Below are 19,158 nucleotides of genomic sequence, written 5' to 3'. Positions count from 1 at the left end.
AAAAATTAGAAAATGTAAAGGGAATATGTGGAAAATGTGAGTCCAATTGCTCCACTGCGAACCGAGATATTAACCTTTGAAATTTAGACCCAGCCTTGATCATTATTACTAAAGTCGGTACGATATAAAACATAGTCTCTATTATCCATTTTTAGATTAAATCATCTATGAGCGTTGAGCAGTAAATCCTATTCAAATCCAGTAAAAATCCGGCACATAAGATGACATGCTGATTAAATGAATAATCGAGACTATGATTTTTGTCGTACCGACTTTAGTAATGATGACCGAGGCTATGCGGAAATTTCGATCGCTTATTTCTCGGTTCATAGTGGATCAATTTGACTGGAATTTTCAGCAAATTGCCTTTACATTATCTAGTTGTTAACAATTATAGTGAGAACTGCCATCTCGTTATCTAATCTCCCATAATGTATCTTTAATAGTTTATATAACATTTTAGGCCCAAAGAAACACATGCGATAGGCAGATTTACCTCTTGTATAATGTAAGTTTAACATTAATTTGATTGTACTATACCGACCTTCGTTAGTGGATCTTCTGCTTCCGTCGTATGTTTGATTACTAGACTTAGTTCGTTGGTTAATATATTTAGGAAATCCTTGATAAACAGATTGATGTGGTTCGAGTCTTGTATCACGGTCTAGATCTTCATACATTTCTAATATATTATACAGAACAATTAATATATAACCAATATAGTCTACCTGATATAATATACAGAACAATTAATACATTTATATAACCAATATAGTCTACCTGATATAGGAAAGTTATTATATATATCACCAATCGACCTTTCCGTCAGATGGAACGAAACCCCGATGTCCCGTGTACATATTGGCGTGCACGTAAAAGATCCCGTGGCAGTTGGAATTCGATATAAGAGTAGGCCGTAGCGCCGCTGTCCGAGCAAAATTTCCCTCATAGCACACTGTATGGCGTATGCCCGTCTTTATTAGCCCAGTTTAGGAGCAGAACAGTAGGACGTTAAACCCCATTCCGTTTCATTTTATTTCCTTTCCATCAGCAATTACGGAGGTTATCTAAGGTAGGTCTGGCAAGGAGAAACGAACAGTCGTTCGGATGGGACGAAAAGACGAGGTCCCGTGTACACATTGGCGTGCACGCAAAAGAACCCTTGACAATCGGAATTTGAAAAAAGAGTAGACCTTTCGCCGCTGTTCTGGCAAAATTTCCCTCGTAGGACACTGCATGGTGTATATCCGTCTTCATTAGCCCAGTAGGGGCAAAACAGTAGGACGTTAAACCTCATTTCAATTCATTTCATCCCTGTCGGTGATAGTAAATGAAATGCAGTAGCACCAACCGGGCTATATTGTGCCAGACTAGGTGATAGTAGCCGCCTAGAGAGAGATGGGGTTTAACGTCCACTCGACACAAACTTGGTCATTTCGGGACTAACATATGGTTTAATTTTTTTTTCAATAATTCGCTTACGCGTAGGGGTCTTTAGCAGTGGGAGGAAACCGGAGGACCCGGAGAAAACCCACGAGGTTGGACAGGCGACCCTACTCCTTGTCACGTACAACCGGGGAATCAAAACCCCGCCAGTTGACTCAAGTGAGATAGCAAACAAGCAGGAATAAACTTTTACCTTCGTTATTAACATAATCTTCTTCTGGATTTCGTGTCATCTGTGGATTAATCTGCCTCAGGAATACACCTTTACCCGTGTCATTAACATAATCTTCTTCTGGATTTCGTGCCATCTGTGGATTAATCTGAGGTGGTCCAATAACCTGCGGTCCTATGACTGGTGGTCTGAAATAATATACCATACTTCATCAATTTGATCAAAACACAGATCCTATTTCCTTTCGTTTTATATAGTTCAAATTTTCGTTTTACTTGTCTTTACCACACTAGGATCTGGAAGAGTTGTTATATTACCGGCGTTCTGGTTGAGGTGAGGGATTAGCCAAAGAAATGGTCTGTTGCGACGATTTCTTGGCGTGCTATGCACGGAACTGTGGATAAATCACTAGATACGTCAACGCTGATTGTGTAATTAATGTCTGACGTCATAGGGTCCAGTACTCCCGGTCAGATCTTCATGTAGTGTAGGCCATCGAAAGTTAAAAAAAAACGAAATAAAAGATAGATCCGTATTTTAATCAGATTTCATTCGTCAGATCAGATAAATGTGTACCATTACAAATCAAAGCATTATAATCGGATTAATACGTTGTACATTGTAAATTGATGTCTTCTGACGATATGATTAAAATATTATTAACGCTTTCTTGAAAAATGATTAATTTAAAAGTAGGTTAACTCTTAGCACAAGTTGATGTAAACTGATGTCTACCCACTATATGATTATAATGTAAATAGTATTATTAACATCGGTTTCCTGAAAAAGATTTAATTTAAAGGTAGGTTACAAATTGGCACACACATATAAAATAATAATGAATTAGCATAACAAACTTACAGCACACCACAGCTAAAATACAACAACAACACAACACAGCTAAAAGACAGCAATAGAAATACAGCACAGCTAAAATATAATAATAAACAACACAACATAGCCAAAATATAATTATAAACAACACAAAAAAGCCAAAATATAATAATAAACAACACAGCACAGCTAAAATATAATAATAAACAACACAACATAGCCAAAATATAAGTATAAACAACACAAAACAGCCAAAATATAATAATAATAATAAACAACACAGCACAGCTAAAATACAATAATAAACAACACAGCACAGCCAAAATATACTAATAAACAACACAGCACAGCCAAAATATATCACAACACAACACAATACAGCTAAAATACAATAATAAACACACAAACACAGACAAAATATAATAATAAACAACACAGCACAGCCAAATATAATAATAAACAACACAGAACAGCTAAAATACAATAATAAACAACACAACACAGCCAAAATATACTAATAAACAACACAGCACAGCTAAAATACAATAATAAACAACACAGCACAGCCAAATATAATAATAAACAACACAATACAGCTAAAATACAATAATAAACAACACAACACAGACAAAATATAATAATAAACAACACAGCACAGCTAAAATACAATAATAAACAACACCGTACAGCCAAAATATAATAATAAACAACACAACACAGCTACAATACAATAATAAACAACACATCACAGCTAAAATATAATGACAAAAATGACAACTTACAAGTACATGTCTGTCTCACTATCTGTAAATCAAGTAAAAGTTTCAATTGCTAGAAAAATATAGACGACCGTTCATCCATCTTGAGACATTATCTTGAATGTATAATTCTCTTGCAGCTGCGGTGAAATGTTATGACTTCATAATTCAATTCTCGTGAGGGGGTGGGGGTGGTTAAGACTTGCGCGCGGTATCATAAGATTCCCATCATGCACGAGGAGTAGGGCAGCCTGCCCAACCACGTAGTTTTTCTCCAGCCCCTCCTGTCCCTCTCCATCTACTGCCAAAGACCCCTACGTGCTGTTGTATTGTGGTGGTATTTCTGGTCGGGTTGATCAACTAACCTTGCTCCAGTCCAATTGGCATCAACGTACATTACACTTGGACAAATGGAATTCGATATAAGAGTAAGAAATAGCACCACTGTTCGGGCAAAATGTCCCTCACATGGCGTATGTCCGTCTTCATTAGCCAACCCCTTTCATTTCATTTGCTCCAGGCAACCGTAGGTATTGATCGACCTTGTGCATATGACATTACTGTTCATTCGGGGAGTTTGTATATTAGTAAACGACTAACATATTGTGTGTGGGGGGAGGGGGGGGGTGTACTGTTAATAAAATTGACTCGGGTATTTGGGATCCGTCACAAGATGCTTAGAAGTGAATAATCCTACCTTTCCGTTTGGTCTTTCTTCTTAAGTACAGCACTGCCACGCCAGCTAAAATGGCTGTCACAGTCATTAAACTCAAAGCAACAGATAAACCAATTACAGTCCCGCTAACTCCCCACGCTTCCGGTTCTGGAAATGTAAAAGTTTAAAAACAGATCTTGTTTCATATAGATCTCTATAAAGGTTTTCAGTTATCTTTGGAAGCAAGGGTGGTTCTTCGAGTTTGACGTTGGCTAACCTTGTGGGGATGTGTTCCATTCCTGTGTTGACCGAGTACGTTCATCGGATTTTCAGGCGTTGTGCTCCCATATCGAATTCCCATAAAGCCCGAAAAAACCGAAAAAGATTAGAATATTGATTTTTATTTGGGAGAACTTAACGAGTGCTACAATAGTTGGTATGATGGCAGACTGTGTTAAAGGACTACCAAAAGTTGTCAGATTTTGTTTTAGGAGTATCGATCGTTGGTGCTAACTTACCGAGTGTTACAACCGCTGTTCTGTTGCCAGATTATGCTATAGGACACTACCAGTAGTTGGTTTGTTGTCAGATTATGCTATATGACACCACCAATAGTTGGTTTGTTGTCATTGTGCTATATGACTACCAGTAGTTGGTCTGTTGCCAGATTATGCTATAGGACACCACCAATAGTTGGTTTGATGTCAGATTATGCTATATTGCTACCAATAGTTGGTCTGATGTCAGATTATGCTATAGGACCACCAGTAGTTGGTTTGTTATCAGAAGTTGCTATAGGACTATCGATAGTTGGTGCTAACTTACCGAGTTTTACAATCGTTGGTTTGTTGTCAGATCTTGTTATAGAACTACCATTAGTTAGTACCAATGTTGAAATAGCTTCACAAGAATAGACACCTGTGTCGTTCTTTTGAAAATTAGATATAACCAATTCTCTACCCTGTGAACTAGTACCGTCTGGTTTATACCATTTTAAACTGAATGGTTGTGGATTAGATTGGACTGTACATGTTATTCTCAGTTCACCCCCCACTGCTACAGTGACGGTGTCTGTAGATACGATGACTATAGGTCCATACAATATATCTACCAATATTGGGTCTATACCTGGTGGTAGACAATAAACATTATAAAATAAGGTCAAGATACAATGCTGAATTGACTTGATCTGACACTGTAAACCAGGTATCATTTAATCTTGTGTATCTAGCACTAATTTCTTTCACATTCGCTTAATATCAGATCTTTGTTTGCCAACTTCTATAAACTGTTTAAAATCACCATAAATCGTTTAATTTATACTTCTGTCCAGTTTAAAGCTGACCATTCAATTTTGATAATGAGTGTCCAATTTACAAGTGTTTAATTTCTTGATCACTGTTAAAATATAAACAACCCAATTAATTTCTGATGTATAATGATTAATTTTTGAACAGTGATCAGAAAATTAAATACCTCTAAATTGGAAACTCATTATCAAAATTAATAAGTCAGCTTTAAACTGGACAGAAGTACAAATTAGATGATTTTTGGTGATTTTAAACGATTTTTATGAATTGTTAAACAAAGATTTGATATTAAACAAATGTGAAAGAAATCAGTGCTAGATACACAATATTAAATAATACCTGGGTAACAGTGTGAGGTGGTATGTATAATACAATTTTATTAAACATTATCAATAAAATTCATTATAACACAACTTTATGGATTTACTAGTTCTTGGTTTATTACATGCAACGTTATCAAGCAATAATCAACAACAACCTACACTTATAGTACATCTACACAATTTACAATAAAAACATAACCTTAATTAGGACTTATAACAACAACCTGTAAGAATATTGAAACCGTGCATGTAATAAATCAAGAACTAGTAAATCTATAAAGTTGTCTTATTTTTAATATTATATCTCTACGTCTAAATGAGAGAGGAGGGTTGGATGGCCGAATGGTTAGCACGTACATGCTGTATCACACGGTCTGTCATTGCGTCAATTAGCGTGGTTTCGATTGCCCAGTTGTACGTGACAAGAAGTAGGGTCGCCTGTCCAACCTCGTGGCCTGTCTCCCGGTTCCTCGGATTTTCTCTCACTGCTAGAGACCGCTACGCCCAAGCAAATTTTTTAAATAAAATTGAACCATATGTTAGTCCCGAAATGACCTAGTTTGTGCCGAGTGGACGTTAAACCCCATTTATCTCTCGCTCCTAAGCATGCCATGTCAAAATAGGGCCAAAATATTGAAATATCTATGGCTGCATCACCGCTATCCCTCAAACCTACCACGTTGGGAGGTGTGTTGTATTATAGCTTTACCGGTTTGTGTTCTCTTGCACATGGCACCATATCACCGATGTGTCCAGCTTTTGAACGCCACACATCACAAGGCAGATAATACCAATCTGTACTCTCCAGTAAAACGCAACATTACAATTAATAAAGCTATCGCAACAGCTGGACTAGATGGGTACTCAAATATTGCTCCTTAATTATTCCAACCGCATTGTTACCATAACATACATGTACATGGCGTATGTGTCTGACGTCTTGGTAACTGAGTTCGTGCTAGCGTGTGCCAGTTTACCGCGGATTGATAACGAAGCGTGATTCGCCTGGTTCGACCGAGTGTCTCATCCGCTGGCTTAATGCGTAAAATCCCGAAGATTCCCGACTGTAGAATGACCTACCTGTGTCTACGCCATTGTTACCCGTACACGTGTAGGTACCATTGTCTGCCATCTCTAACTGCTCTATTATATATATAGATGTATTGTGACCTTTGATCTCTATGCCATTCTTTATCCACGTGAAGCCATCTGCTGGCACCACTGGATTAGATTCATCAACAACGCACGTCAACATGAGTTGTCCCCCTTCTATTACCTTATAAGGATCGGTCGATGGTTTAATATGAACAAGTGGTTTAACTGCAGAAGAGAATCAATGGTGGAATATTAAATACTTTCAACAAAATAAGTATTTATTCATTTTAGCTTTTCTGGATTATCGCCCTTATTATTTTTAATTTGTTTACATTTTAACTTATGACGTCAATTCGCAGACTATCGTCATTCAGGGGAAGACCACTTCAAGATCGGTGGCATTATTTCTGTTATCATGTAAATCATTGTTTTGTTTTCCATTTGAGTGAAACATGTATCATTACAAGCCTAGACGGGACTGTACAGTATAGTGGAGAGAGAGACAGAGACAGAGAGAGAAAGAGGGAGGGAAATTTTATTTCAATAATTCGCTTGCGCGTAGGGGTCTTTGGCAGTGGGGGGAAACCGGAGGAACCGGAGAAAACCCACGAGATTGGACAGGCGGCCCTACTCCTTGTCACGTACAACCGGGGATTCGAAACCACGCCAGTTGACTCAATGACAAGCCGTATGATACAGCACGCACGTGCTTACCATTCGGCCATCCAACCCCCCACAGTATAGTGGACACTTACGGCTTGCCCCGGAATCCATTCACGTGTATCAAATCAAGTGGATGGATTCGGGAGGATATCGTAAATGTCCACTATGCTTTATTATATTCAGGTATTTATATCTTGCAACGTCTGTGTAGTTTGCCACATTGGTTTTGTTTTCCTGTACGTTTGGAGCCACGCTGGCTCAGTGAGTAAGACTTTGGCTCGCTAACCTAGAAGTTCCGTATACGATCCATGCGTTAGCCGATATCGTTCATCGGGATTGTTCGACAATACAGTCCTTCGGATGGGACGAAAAACTAAGGGCCTGTTTACACTTTGGCGTGCACGTAAAAGATCCATTGGCAGCTTGAATTTGAGATAAAAGTAGGCCGTAGCGTCGCTGTCCAGACAAAATTCCCTCGTAGCTCACTGTATGCTGTATGCCCATCTTCATTAGCCCAGTCGGAGCAGAACAGTAGGACGTTAAAATATCCTCCCTGCACTCAATAATATAAATAACTGTCCACGTTTTGGCGGAAACATCGGAAATGACAAGGACAGTGTGTCTAGTCGATTGGAAGGGACTTCAAACCCAAATCCATCCGGGTCAACACTATCAGTTGGAAATCGAATAAAAGTTGGTGAAAAGTCTCGGTTTAGAAAACAAAATATCAGCACCCAATAGATTCAAAATTACCATACGTTTGAAGTGAATTCAAAAACTGCTGTGTAAACAAGATTTGAAAGGTCTGAGTGGCATGGCATTGAGTCTTGTCGTCACAGTTCTGTCAATCCCGAAAACTGAGGTGGTGTGAATAGAATCGTGACGTAATTAAACACAACGATTGTATCATCTGTTGGTTGGTTGAGATATATTCTTAGTTAGTTAGTGCATGCGTACTAGCCCGAAATCCCCTTTCTCACTCGATTGTCAATATTGTTGAAATTGATTTAACTCAGTTCCGAAATTTTTAATTGAGAGAGATTGACAACTAATTGACAACAGTGGGGGGGGGGGGGTTACTAACTGCCAATAGGGGGCGGGGGGGATTACTACTTGACAACAGGGGGCGATTACTAATTGACAACAGAGGGAGATTACTAATTGACAACAAGGGGATATTACTAAATGACAACAAGGGGAGATTACTCACCGGGTAAATAACAACTACATGAAGCTGTTATGTTTTGATCAATACCTAAAAGAATAACATTTAAAAACATGTCATTAAAATATCCGAGCTATTTCTGATGCTGTCCACCTGTTCTTGACAAGCAAGGATTCGGGTAGGTGTGGTCTCTAATAATAGTTCCCCCTTGTCAGTGATGCAAGACGGAGGGCCTGGCAAGGACAGCTGTCTAGTCGTTCGGATGGCACGAAAAACCGAAGTCCCGTATACAAATTTGTGTGCACGTAAAAGATCCCTTGATTGACAGAATTCGATATAAGAGTAGGCCGTAGCGCCACTGCCTGGGGAAAATTTGCATCATAGCTCACTGTATGACATATGCCCGTCTTCATTAACCCAGTTCGGAGCAGAACAGTAGGACGTTAACCCCCATTTCATTTCATTTCATTTTGTAATAATAGTAGGCTATACGCTGATTGACTATGGATAGATGATCACGGGCGCACAACAAGGGGGGCGGGGGGCTGCGGGGGAGAACCCATTGAGCTTAGTCCAGAGATAGGCAAATGGGCCGATTTATTTGCCGAGTGGGACGGGTTATTTTGTGAAAAATGGGCCGGTTTGCTGGAGTCTCTTACACAATCAAACTAAAATAAGGTCTATGTATAAGTCATTTAAAAATCACATACCCACGTTACTTTTCGACCTAATTGGGGGTAATAAATGATTGTCTAATGCTCAGTGGACTGATTGTTGGATGGACTCCTCAATCAACCATCTTACGCGTACGCGTTAAAAATCCCACCCCACCCGCCCGCCACACCCCACCCCACCACCCCGCCACACCCCACCACCAATCTGATTAAAGTACAGCTCTATATATTTATTTCGTTTCGATATTTTACATTTTCGATGGCCTACACTAGATGAAGAACTGAAAAGTTAAACTCGAAGGTCGTGTCAGGGGTCGTAGGACATTGACGTCAGACATTGATTAATCAATCAGCATTGGCGTTTCTAGTAGTTTACCCACAGTTCCGTGTACCTCACACCAAAATCTCGCTGTAACAGACCGTTTTATTGGCTAACCACCCTATCATCCAGAATGCAGGTTATATAACAACTCTACCTGATTCTGGTGTAGTAAAGACAAGTAAAACGAAATTTTGAACTATAAAAACGAAACGAAATAGGATCTGTGTTTTAACCAGATTGCGCCCCCACCCCCCATTAATATCAGAGTTCGTAAGTCTTGAAAAGACTAAACATAGTATTTGGTCCACCCAATCAGATTACTGCCGTGAAACATATACAAACTTACTTGTATGAAATAAAATGAAGTAGACATCGTCTGGAGAGCTGGTCAAATGATCCAACTCAATGCTTTTGTGTGTACCAACAAATGGTATATCAATTCCACCATATGGGATAAAAACACCACCACTGCTGCAATTTAAAGACACGGGTTGTTCTGAAACTAATTGTATTTTTGGACAAGATTCTCCCCTTAAGTTGATAAACCAAACGACGATGCCAACCTTTGCTGGAGATGAAATGTTACAAGAACAGGACAGACCCAGTGTTGGTGTCTTCTCACCAGAGAAATATAATCCCATCTCAAACAGGTTACTTACTGTTTCAGTCTCCATCATGCTTACAATTGTATTTTCTGAAACAAACAAAAGTAGATGAAGAAGGATTTTCATACATTACGGTAGTTTACACTAGGGGTAACGCCTTACCTTTAGTGGTGTAAACCCAACTAGTGTAAAGCATTACACCAATTCAGGTGGAAACTAGTTGCCACTTCCACTTCCAGTAACCTGCCTGATGCGCTCAGACAGTGTAATGTAATGCATTAGCCCTCAAGGATGGTTTGTAAATTACACTTCCATTTTAATTATTACACCAACGCGGTTGTAATTTGTTTTTGTTGGATATTTATTTCAAGCCAACGACTTCTAAGTTCAGAAAACTTGAAATTGGCTATCGGTCTCCATAATAATTAGTATAGGGCGTTTAGCCCGACCCAGATTACATACAACCCGTTGTTGGGTAATTAGATAATCTGTATCAATTTACAATGAATATAAATCATGAGGAAAATCAATACACATATCCTTACAACTTAGTTGAATAATGTGGTTTATTCATTTATGCACCTTACCTGAATTAAGAATTATTAATTAAGATATTGTACTTGGTAATATTTTGGAACATTTACACGTCTTTAAGTGTATACAAGCTAAAATAACCTATACTTTACTTGTTATGAGTAAACACTCTAAAATGAGTTATAGTTGTGTTACAAGTGCAATCAACCCAAACACCCAAATTGGAGTACACAAATACTTTTGTAACGCAAGATACGGTGTAAAATTGACACATTATTCGGCGGAATGTTTCCCTAAAATAATTACACCTGTTGGTGTAAATGCAATAAAACGCTTGTAGAGGGGACGCTCATCCCCATTACACCTCTCCTGGTGTTCGGTACTCATGAATATCGATTACACTTTTGCAACCCAGTAAATGCTGTAAAAGTAACACTGTTCTGTGATTTATTCCCAAATAATAGTTACACCCTTTGGTGTAAATGCAGTATAACACCAGTAGTGGTGTAGCTTATCCAAAACACCGCACAATTACACCTATTCAGGTGTTTAGTAGTCATGAATATCGGTTACACTTGTTAGGTGTAGTTCTTTTAGTTGTTACCATTGGAAAGGTATTGCATTTAAAAAACGCTAGTTGTGGTGTAAAGTAACACTACTAATAGTTTTTAATTACACCCATTTTTAACAGTGTACTCAGTGACTTAGAAAAAAAAATCGAAACATCAAATTTTGTATTGCGATATACGTATTACAGTCAATCTGAACACTGCGATAGAAAGAGAGAAATGGGGTTTAATGTCCACTCGACACAAACTAGGTCATTTCGGGACTAACAACATATGGTTTAATTTTATTTCAATAATTCGCTTGTGCGTAGGGGTCTTTAGCAGTGGGAGGAAACCGGGGGACCCAGAGAAAACTGGCGTGGTTTCGAATCCCCGGTTGTACGTGACAAGGAGTAGGGTCGCCTGCCCAACCTCATGGGTTTTTTCCAGGTCCTCCGGTTTCCTTCCACTACTAAAGACCCCACGCGCAAGTGGACGTTAAACCCCATTTCTCGCTATCGCTCACCCACGAGGTTGGACAGGCGACCCTACTCCTTGTCACGTACAACCGGTGATTCGAAACCACGCCAGTTGACTCAATGGCAGGCCTTATGATACAGCACGCACGTGCTAACCATTCGACCATCCCTCCCCCCACCCCCTTAGCCAAATAACGTAACTTCCCTATAATATAACTCGTATATCAATCTGATCTGCTGGTCTATACGCTTTAAATAATCAATTTCTATCCTGTTGTATTAAACAATAATTTAAGTTAAGTAGTACATAAGTACATACGCTAGTGATAAGCTCGATATGACAACTATCCTGTTTAATCTGGGTCAACTGTATCAAATATCCTTCTTGTGTATTCGTTTGTTTATTTAATAATCACTAATAAAAAAAAAACTGGGAGTAGATTTTTAAAGGTCCAAGCTATTTGTATATCGTCGTCAGGAGAGAGAGACGGAGAGAGAGAGGGTGGGAGAGTCACACGGAGAGAGAGACAGGCAGACAGAAAGACAGACAGACAGACAACACACACAGAGACAGAGCGAGCGAGCGAGAGAGAGAGAGAGCGAGGGAGGGAGGGAGAGACAGACAGACAGACAGACAGGGAGAGACACGGACAGACAGAGGCACAAAGAGAGAGAGAGAGAGAGAGAGAGGCACACACACACACACACACACCCACACACACGCACCCATACAGGTAGAATCACGGACAGACAGACACAGAGAGAGACAGAGAGACAGGCAGGGGTAGGCAGACAGACAGAGACACCGAGAGAGAGAGACACAGACAGACGGGCAGAGACACGGACAGACAGACAGAGGGGGCACAAAGAGAGAGAGAGAGGCACACACACACCCACACACACCCACACACACACACACGCACACATACAGGTAGAATCACGGACAGACACAGAGAGAGACAGAGAGACAGGCAGGGGTAGGCAGACAGACAGAGACACCGAGAGAGACAGACACAGACAGACGGGCAGAGACACGGACAGACAGACAGGGGGGGGCACAAAGAAAGAGAGAGAGAGACACACACACACACACAGATACAGGTAGATTCACGGACAGACACAGAGACAGAGAGACAGAGACAGAGAGGCCGACAGGCAGAGACAGAGACAGAGAGAGGCACATACAGACACACAGAGAGACAGACAGAGACATGCAGATAGACAGAGAAAAGGAGAAAGGTTTAACTCGACACTAACCAGTTAATTTTGGGACTAACATATTGTATAATTATATTTCAATAATTTAAATGCACGTAGGGGTGAGGAGAAGTGGAGAAACTGGTGAAATCCATGAAGCTACTAAACATAATGTAAACTTTCCGGAAATATTAGATATTTAATATCTTGTGAGGTGGTATCCGATGTTACCACCGGAAGCTACTGTTTAAGGGGCACGGATGAAATTCAAAAGTGACAAATTATCGAAAATCAAATTTCAATAACCCAATACGTCAATCTGATTAAAATACAGATCTATATTTCGTTTCGCTTTTTATTATTATTATTATTGTTCGATTTATATAGCGCTTCATTACACATGAGTGTTTCTAAGCGCATTCACAACAAAACAGTTCAAAAACATTTTTGAAATAAGTAGGTTTTTAAGTTAGTCTTAAAGCTCTGGATGGAAGAGGACTCTCTAAGAGTTTTTGGAAGATCATTCCACATTTTTGCTGCTTTGACGGAGAAAGCATATTCACCAGAACGCTTATTATATTTGGGGATCCTCAATATGCTACGATCACTTGAAGAACGAAGGTTGGATCGCTGGGGAGTATAGAAATCAAAGAGTTCTTTTAAATAACTGGGCGCGGTGTCAGAATAAATTGATTTAAACACATTCACAAGAGCTTTAAATTGAACCCTCGCTCGAACTGGAAGCCAATGGAGTTTCTGTAACTTAGCTGATATATGATCAAATTTTCGTGTTTTAGTTATAAGACGTGCAGCATTGTTTTGCGCTATTTGTAGTCTGTTTAAAGCTGTTTCTGGTGCTCCTAATAGAAGAGAATTTGCATAATCCATGTGCGATGTTACTAATGCTCTAACAACACTCTGGCACGCATCAGTATTAAGATTAGAGCGTATTCTCGAAATAGCTCTGACAAGTTATAGTGGGAGTTTACGTCAGGGGTCAAACGAGCGACTTTTGACCTATGACGTCATACCTTGATTAATCAAACAGCTTAATGCCGAATTAAGGAATTTTTTTTAAACAGTATATAATCATATGTTATGTGTAAATACATAGTTAGAATAAAATGGCTGTTCCGTGGTAGCCTCGGTTTACTGCAGTCTGAGTAAAATACAGATCTATATCTCGTTTCGTTTATTTTTTTAAATATATTTTCGATGGCATCTACTACATAAAGACCTGACCGGTTGTATTGAGAGGTCGCGTAAGGGGTCATACGACGTTTCTAGTGGTTTACCTACAGTTCCGTGCCCCCCCCCCTCACGCCAAAAACTCGCCGTAACAGACCGTTTCATTGGCTAATCTCTCACATCATCTACAACACGTGTTATATAACAACTCTACCAGATCCTAATGTGGCAAAGACAAGAAAAATGAAATTCTGAACTATAAAAAAAAACGAAATGAAATAGTATCTGTCTTTTAATCAGATTGAATTTATTGTTTTAATTTGTGGTGTTTTTGTACTAATATTATAATACTTACTGGGTTGACAGAATATAGGATATTGAATATAATGGTAGCCGCCATCAGGACTGTAAGGGGGGTCGAGGATACAGCTTTGTTGATTTGAACAGTTTCTATAAACTTGTAGACGATATTCCTGACTAACTAGTGTCAGTAGATCAGTACTGTTTTTCATACAGCATAGATTGTTGAAACACTGTTTCACTGAGGACTCACACGATGTATTGGCATCTTTCCTACCATACGATATTTTATAATTTCGCTCATCAATGATAATCTTTGAATCACTGCTGCACGCCAGGGTGTGACTAGAACACGGTGAATCAGGTGGGCTATAACATCTATAGTTGATTATCAACTCACAGCACACCAACGTTACTATAACGACAAAAACAGATAACAAATAGTTTAACGCGGAGAAGTGGAACATGGTCAATAACAGAACACTCAAGTTACCTTCAAACACTGTAAAATATAATATATTAATAACAGAAATCAGAAACGTCCATTTTCACTTTTGACAGTGTATCTCTTTGCGAGTGAAATGGGGCCGTCAGATAAGCCGCCATATGAACTGTTTATGTTCATGTGTAGCCAATTGGCCTGTTATTAACATACATTGGTTACATCTAATAAAAACAGCAGTGCATTTCCACAGTTTTGTATTGTTTCTGAATATCCACTACTTTTTTTTGAAGATTATATATTCTTTACCTGAATACGAAACTAAACAATAGACCAATAAGTTTGTATAATCCTTTAACTTGTACACCATCTTTCTCTTGTAATAATAATCCTACTGTTACATTAAACAGAAAACAAGATTTTCATGGGATATCAATCACTAGGTTTATTCTAAAACCACGACGTTTCATCAAATATTCTCTTTTTGTTATCAACACTTTCGACAAATATCCTCTAATCGTTATCAACACTGGTAGAAACGTTGTACATGTAGAATATAAAACCAGTGATTGGTATTCCATAAGCAAAAATTGTGTTCGGTTTAATCTTTTCCTCAATGACTAAATTCCACGTAAAGATTACAGTTAGATATCCTTGCTCGTGCTATTCGTATAGATATCTTGTCTCGTCATGATCCTCGCCATATTTATTACGTATTGTAGATTACGAGGATTGGGTTAGATAAAAGCTATAAATAGCAACTATGTGATGGTACTTCCGGGTAGATAACGGGTGCGTGTTTTTAGTTGGGCGGATTCTGTTTATGGTGGGCGGGGGGTAATCCTACCAGCCCTTTCTAAAATATATGAAGTGCCTAATTATATTTACAATTCGTATGTATTGATTGATTTATTTACATGACACGTGCATGCATGCCCAGACAAAAGGATTTTCTGGTCACTAATCCTTGAGTATATTAGTCTTTATCATCCAGAAAAATATTCTACGAATGTTAGTCTGGATGCATTTGAGAATAATAAGTCATTGGCTAGATTATCCGGTCTTTTACATTATAATAAACAACGTCTATGGAGGTAACTCCTCTTAAAACAACATGTTTACGCCCATGAAATTAATTTAAGAATAATCCTAATTCGTCGTCACGATTCATGTTTGTTTATATTAATGCAAGAATTATGGGATTTATTGTGGGAAGGGGCACAACTCTTACTTGGCTTGGCCAAAGATACTGGATAATCAACCACATTAAAAACCAAACACCCGGTTACGCGCATGGGCAATGGACTTTACATCAAATATTGACAGGGGTCCCAGACCCTCCGTATGTTGTAGACTACGAGTTTCTGGGTGACCGAGACTATGATTATATCCCTTGTAGATCAGCTGTTATATAATAACGGTGTTCTCTACTACACTCCTTGGTGGTGCAGGATACAGGGCCTGGCGAGTACAGTCGTCTAGTTGTTCGGATGGGACGAAAAACCGAGGTCCTGTGTATACATTGGCGTGCACGTAAAAGATCCCTTGGCAGTTGGAATTCGATATAAGAGTAGGCCATAGTGCTGCTTCCCTCATAGCACTCTGTATGGCGTATGCCCGTCGTCATTAGTCCAGTCGGAGCAGAACAGTAGGACGTTAAACCTCATTTCATTTCATTTCATTTACACTCCCTGGTTTCATTCCCCCAACTAGTCCAAGTCATGCATACCCCAACCAGCCTAGCTGATGTATACCCCATACCCTGACCAGCCCGTCTGATGTATACCCCGACCAGTCAAGTTGATGTAAACCCCCTACCCCAACCAGCCAGGCAGATGTATACCCGGTCTCCTGGTAAATGATATCTTATACTATAACATATGATTAAACAAATAAATAAAGTATTTACTAGAAGGGTGGCCTATCTACACTGGGCATAATAGACTAAAAACAAATGGGGCTCTCTTCGCTCTGCGATATCTGACGTGCATTTTTGGAATAGCGCCTTCCCGATCACAACCACAAACATTAATATTTTACAATTCTAAAATATCTTACGCCCAGCAAAACGAATGTTCCTGAAGTAACGACCGTGAAATTTACAACATCTCGACGTTGCTACACTGCCTTGCAATTCCCGAACTTAAAACTTCGTTATTTCCCTTTATAGTAGACGCGTCAACAGGAGCATCCAATCGAAGGTTGTGACACAAACACACTCAAATCAAACATGGCGACCTCCACGGAAACACTGACATTGACAGAACCTTAAACTTTGCAACTCGATTATCACAGGTAGACATTTTGACTGGAAAACGCGAGACTTGGTATTCGCGATGATCTAGGAATCTGAGCGAGACTTGGTATTCGCGATGATCTAGGAATCTGATAGGCTCTGAAGCTGGTTCAGTACCCAATCGAAATTAGTGCCGAAATATGCGGTGTATTATGTGAAGGGCTTGATAAGGGTAGTGCTAAATGATATGGTCGGCTCAAGTTTTCGTCATAGTTCACGAGATGTAAAAAGGGCTAGCGCTAATCCAAACCCGAACCCTAACCCTGGACCTAGCCCCAATGGTTACCCTAACCCTAACCTACAATCTCGCCAACAATCACGTGCCCTAACCTTATTTACATCTCAGCAACCTTGACAAAAAATTGAAATGGCCTTAACAAATAGATTTAGCCGGCTTGATACGATGTGTGGAGTTAAAGCGAGATCAATCCCTCTGTTGAAGATGAGCAAAACGTAGCTATATGCCTTGCAAAAATAGCGGACAGATAAACGAAATAGGGTTTAACGAGACGAGAGATTAAAGTGGTATAAAATATATTATCAGTTTGTAGCTTCCTCAATAACAGTGTTGTGAGATTCACGTACTAATAATAAAATAAATAGTATTACTAGATATTATTTTATAGGTAACGGCTAATTAAATTCCATAACAGGAATGTCGGATACTAACAAACCCCATCAAATACTTCCAATATACACTCTCCCACATCGAATACTTCATACTAGTCCATGTGACAGAAATGAAATGAAATGAAATGGAGTTTAACGTCCTACTGTTCTGCTCCTAACCTGGGCTAATGAAGACGGGCATACGCCATACAGTGTGCTATGAGGGAAATTTTGCCCGGACAGCGGCACTACGGCCTACTCTTATATCGAATTCCAACTGTCAAGGGATCTTTTACGTGCACGCCAATATGTACACGGGACCTCGGTTATTCGTCCCATCCGAACGACTAGACAGCTTTCCTTGTCAGCCCCTCCGTCCTGCATCACTGACAAGGGAGAACCACGCCGGAAAATCTGGATGAACTTTCTCGGCGAGCTAGCGTCTTACCCACTTAGCCACGTGATCCCCCTCCATGTGACAGAACTGGGATTTTGGAACATCATTACCAATTTGATGAATAAATTCAACCACGATTTTCAGTTAGCCTGGTGGCTGAAGTGTTGAAATTTGGTTGATGGACTTCCGGGTTACTTTGCTAAATTGCATTTTGGCGGCCATCTTTAAAAATGGCCGCCGTTATTTCATTGAAATTGAGCGCATCGGGGAAACCTTCATAACTCCTGAAAAGATGGACCTATGGATATGGAATGTGTCTCACAATGTTCACAAGAAACTGCTACTTCTGGTGCTATATGATACTTGTTGTTGGATGAATCATATATTTTCCAAAACAGATTATTCTGGAAAAAGCAACCTTTTGGCATTTTTCCCCCAGGTTTTCATGATTTATTTTATAAGTTTACTACTAAATCATGTTCAGAGTAATTTTAGCCAAATTATGTGTGTGGTCTTCTTAAGTTATTCAATTAGCATAAATAAATACGCCCAGTGGTCCTCCCTATACAGCTGCGGTTGCCGCAAAATCAACAAAAGTCTTAAGTAGACTGTCAAATTAAAATGTTGAACGTCGGCGAGACAGGGCTCAAACTTAGTGAACTTTTAGCTAGTGTGTCACAATCGAAACGATATTTGGGGATGGGTTGTTTCCGTGTCAAAATTTGACCCTAATGACAATTTTGAGATTATGTTACTTCTGTCACGCCATTTTCGGTTTGGGTTCTGTCCGATTTCCAAAATGGCCGCCATAATTTAACGAAAAACGAATTTCTAGTTAGGATGGGTGAGTATCATGCAAAGTAAGACTTGTGATATATCATATATAGGGTTTTTGTAGCCACTGAATTTAAAATTGAATTATTTATTGGAATTTTCGATGAAACGGAAAGGTTTGTTCCGCACAGGTATTAGCTTATGAGGGACAAATACAATTTGTAGAACCAGATATTTGATGTTAGTGAACCCATTTTTTCCAGGACACCTGTTTCACACAAAATCTTATTATCTATCCAGACGAACCTTCAGTATAATAATCTATCTGCATACAAAGTTTATGAAAATACACATTCAAGCAGCATTTAATAT

At 39.3% G+C, this 19,158-nt stretch overlaps 1 protein-coding gene across 1 annotated transcript in view; it reads right to left on the bottom strand.

Moving 5' to 3' along the window:
* The window catches only part of LOC126810237 (F-box/LRR-repeat protein 8), a 39,893-nt gene that overhangs the window by 696 nt on the left and 20,039 nt on the right, over positions 1-19,158 (bottom strand). The window contains exons 1-10 of the mRNA XM_050535237.2: positions 15,020-15,154; positions 14,324-14,683; positions 9,764-10,111; positions 8,467-8,511; positions 6,579-6,818; positions 4,691-4,993; positions 3,908-4,033; positions 3,235-3,256; positions 1,640-1,806; positions 545-682 (exon numbers count right to left, since the gene is read on the bottom strand). Of these exons, the coding sequence (XP_050391194.1) occupies positions 545-682; positions 1,640-1,806; positions 3,235-3,256; positions 3,908-4,033; positions 4,691-4,993; positions 6,579-6,818; positions 8,467-8,511; positions 9,764-10,111; positions 14,324-14,683; positions 15,020-15,080 (1,810 nt within the window). The 5' untranslated portion in view covers positions 15,081-15,154. Of the gene's footprint in view, positions 1-544; positions 683-1,639; positions 1,807-3,234; positions 3,257-3,907; positions 4,034-4,690; positions 4,994-6,578; positions 6,819-8,466; positions 8,512-9,763; positions 10,112-14,323; positions 14,684-15,019 lie in introns of the transcript that reaches the window.

The sequence above is a fragment of the Patella vulgata genome, chromosome 2 (assembly GCF_932274485.2).
Source record: "Patella vulgata chromosome 2, xgPatVulg1.2, whole genome shotgun sequence".
NCBI lineage: Eukaryota > Metazoa > Mollusca > Gastropoda > Patellidae > Patella > Patella vulgata.
The sequence above is the reverse complement of the archived record's forward strand: the minus strand, read 5'-3'. Positions and strand labels throughout refer to the sequence as shown.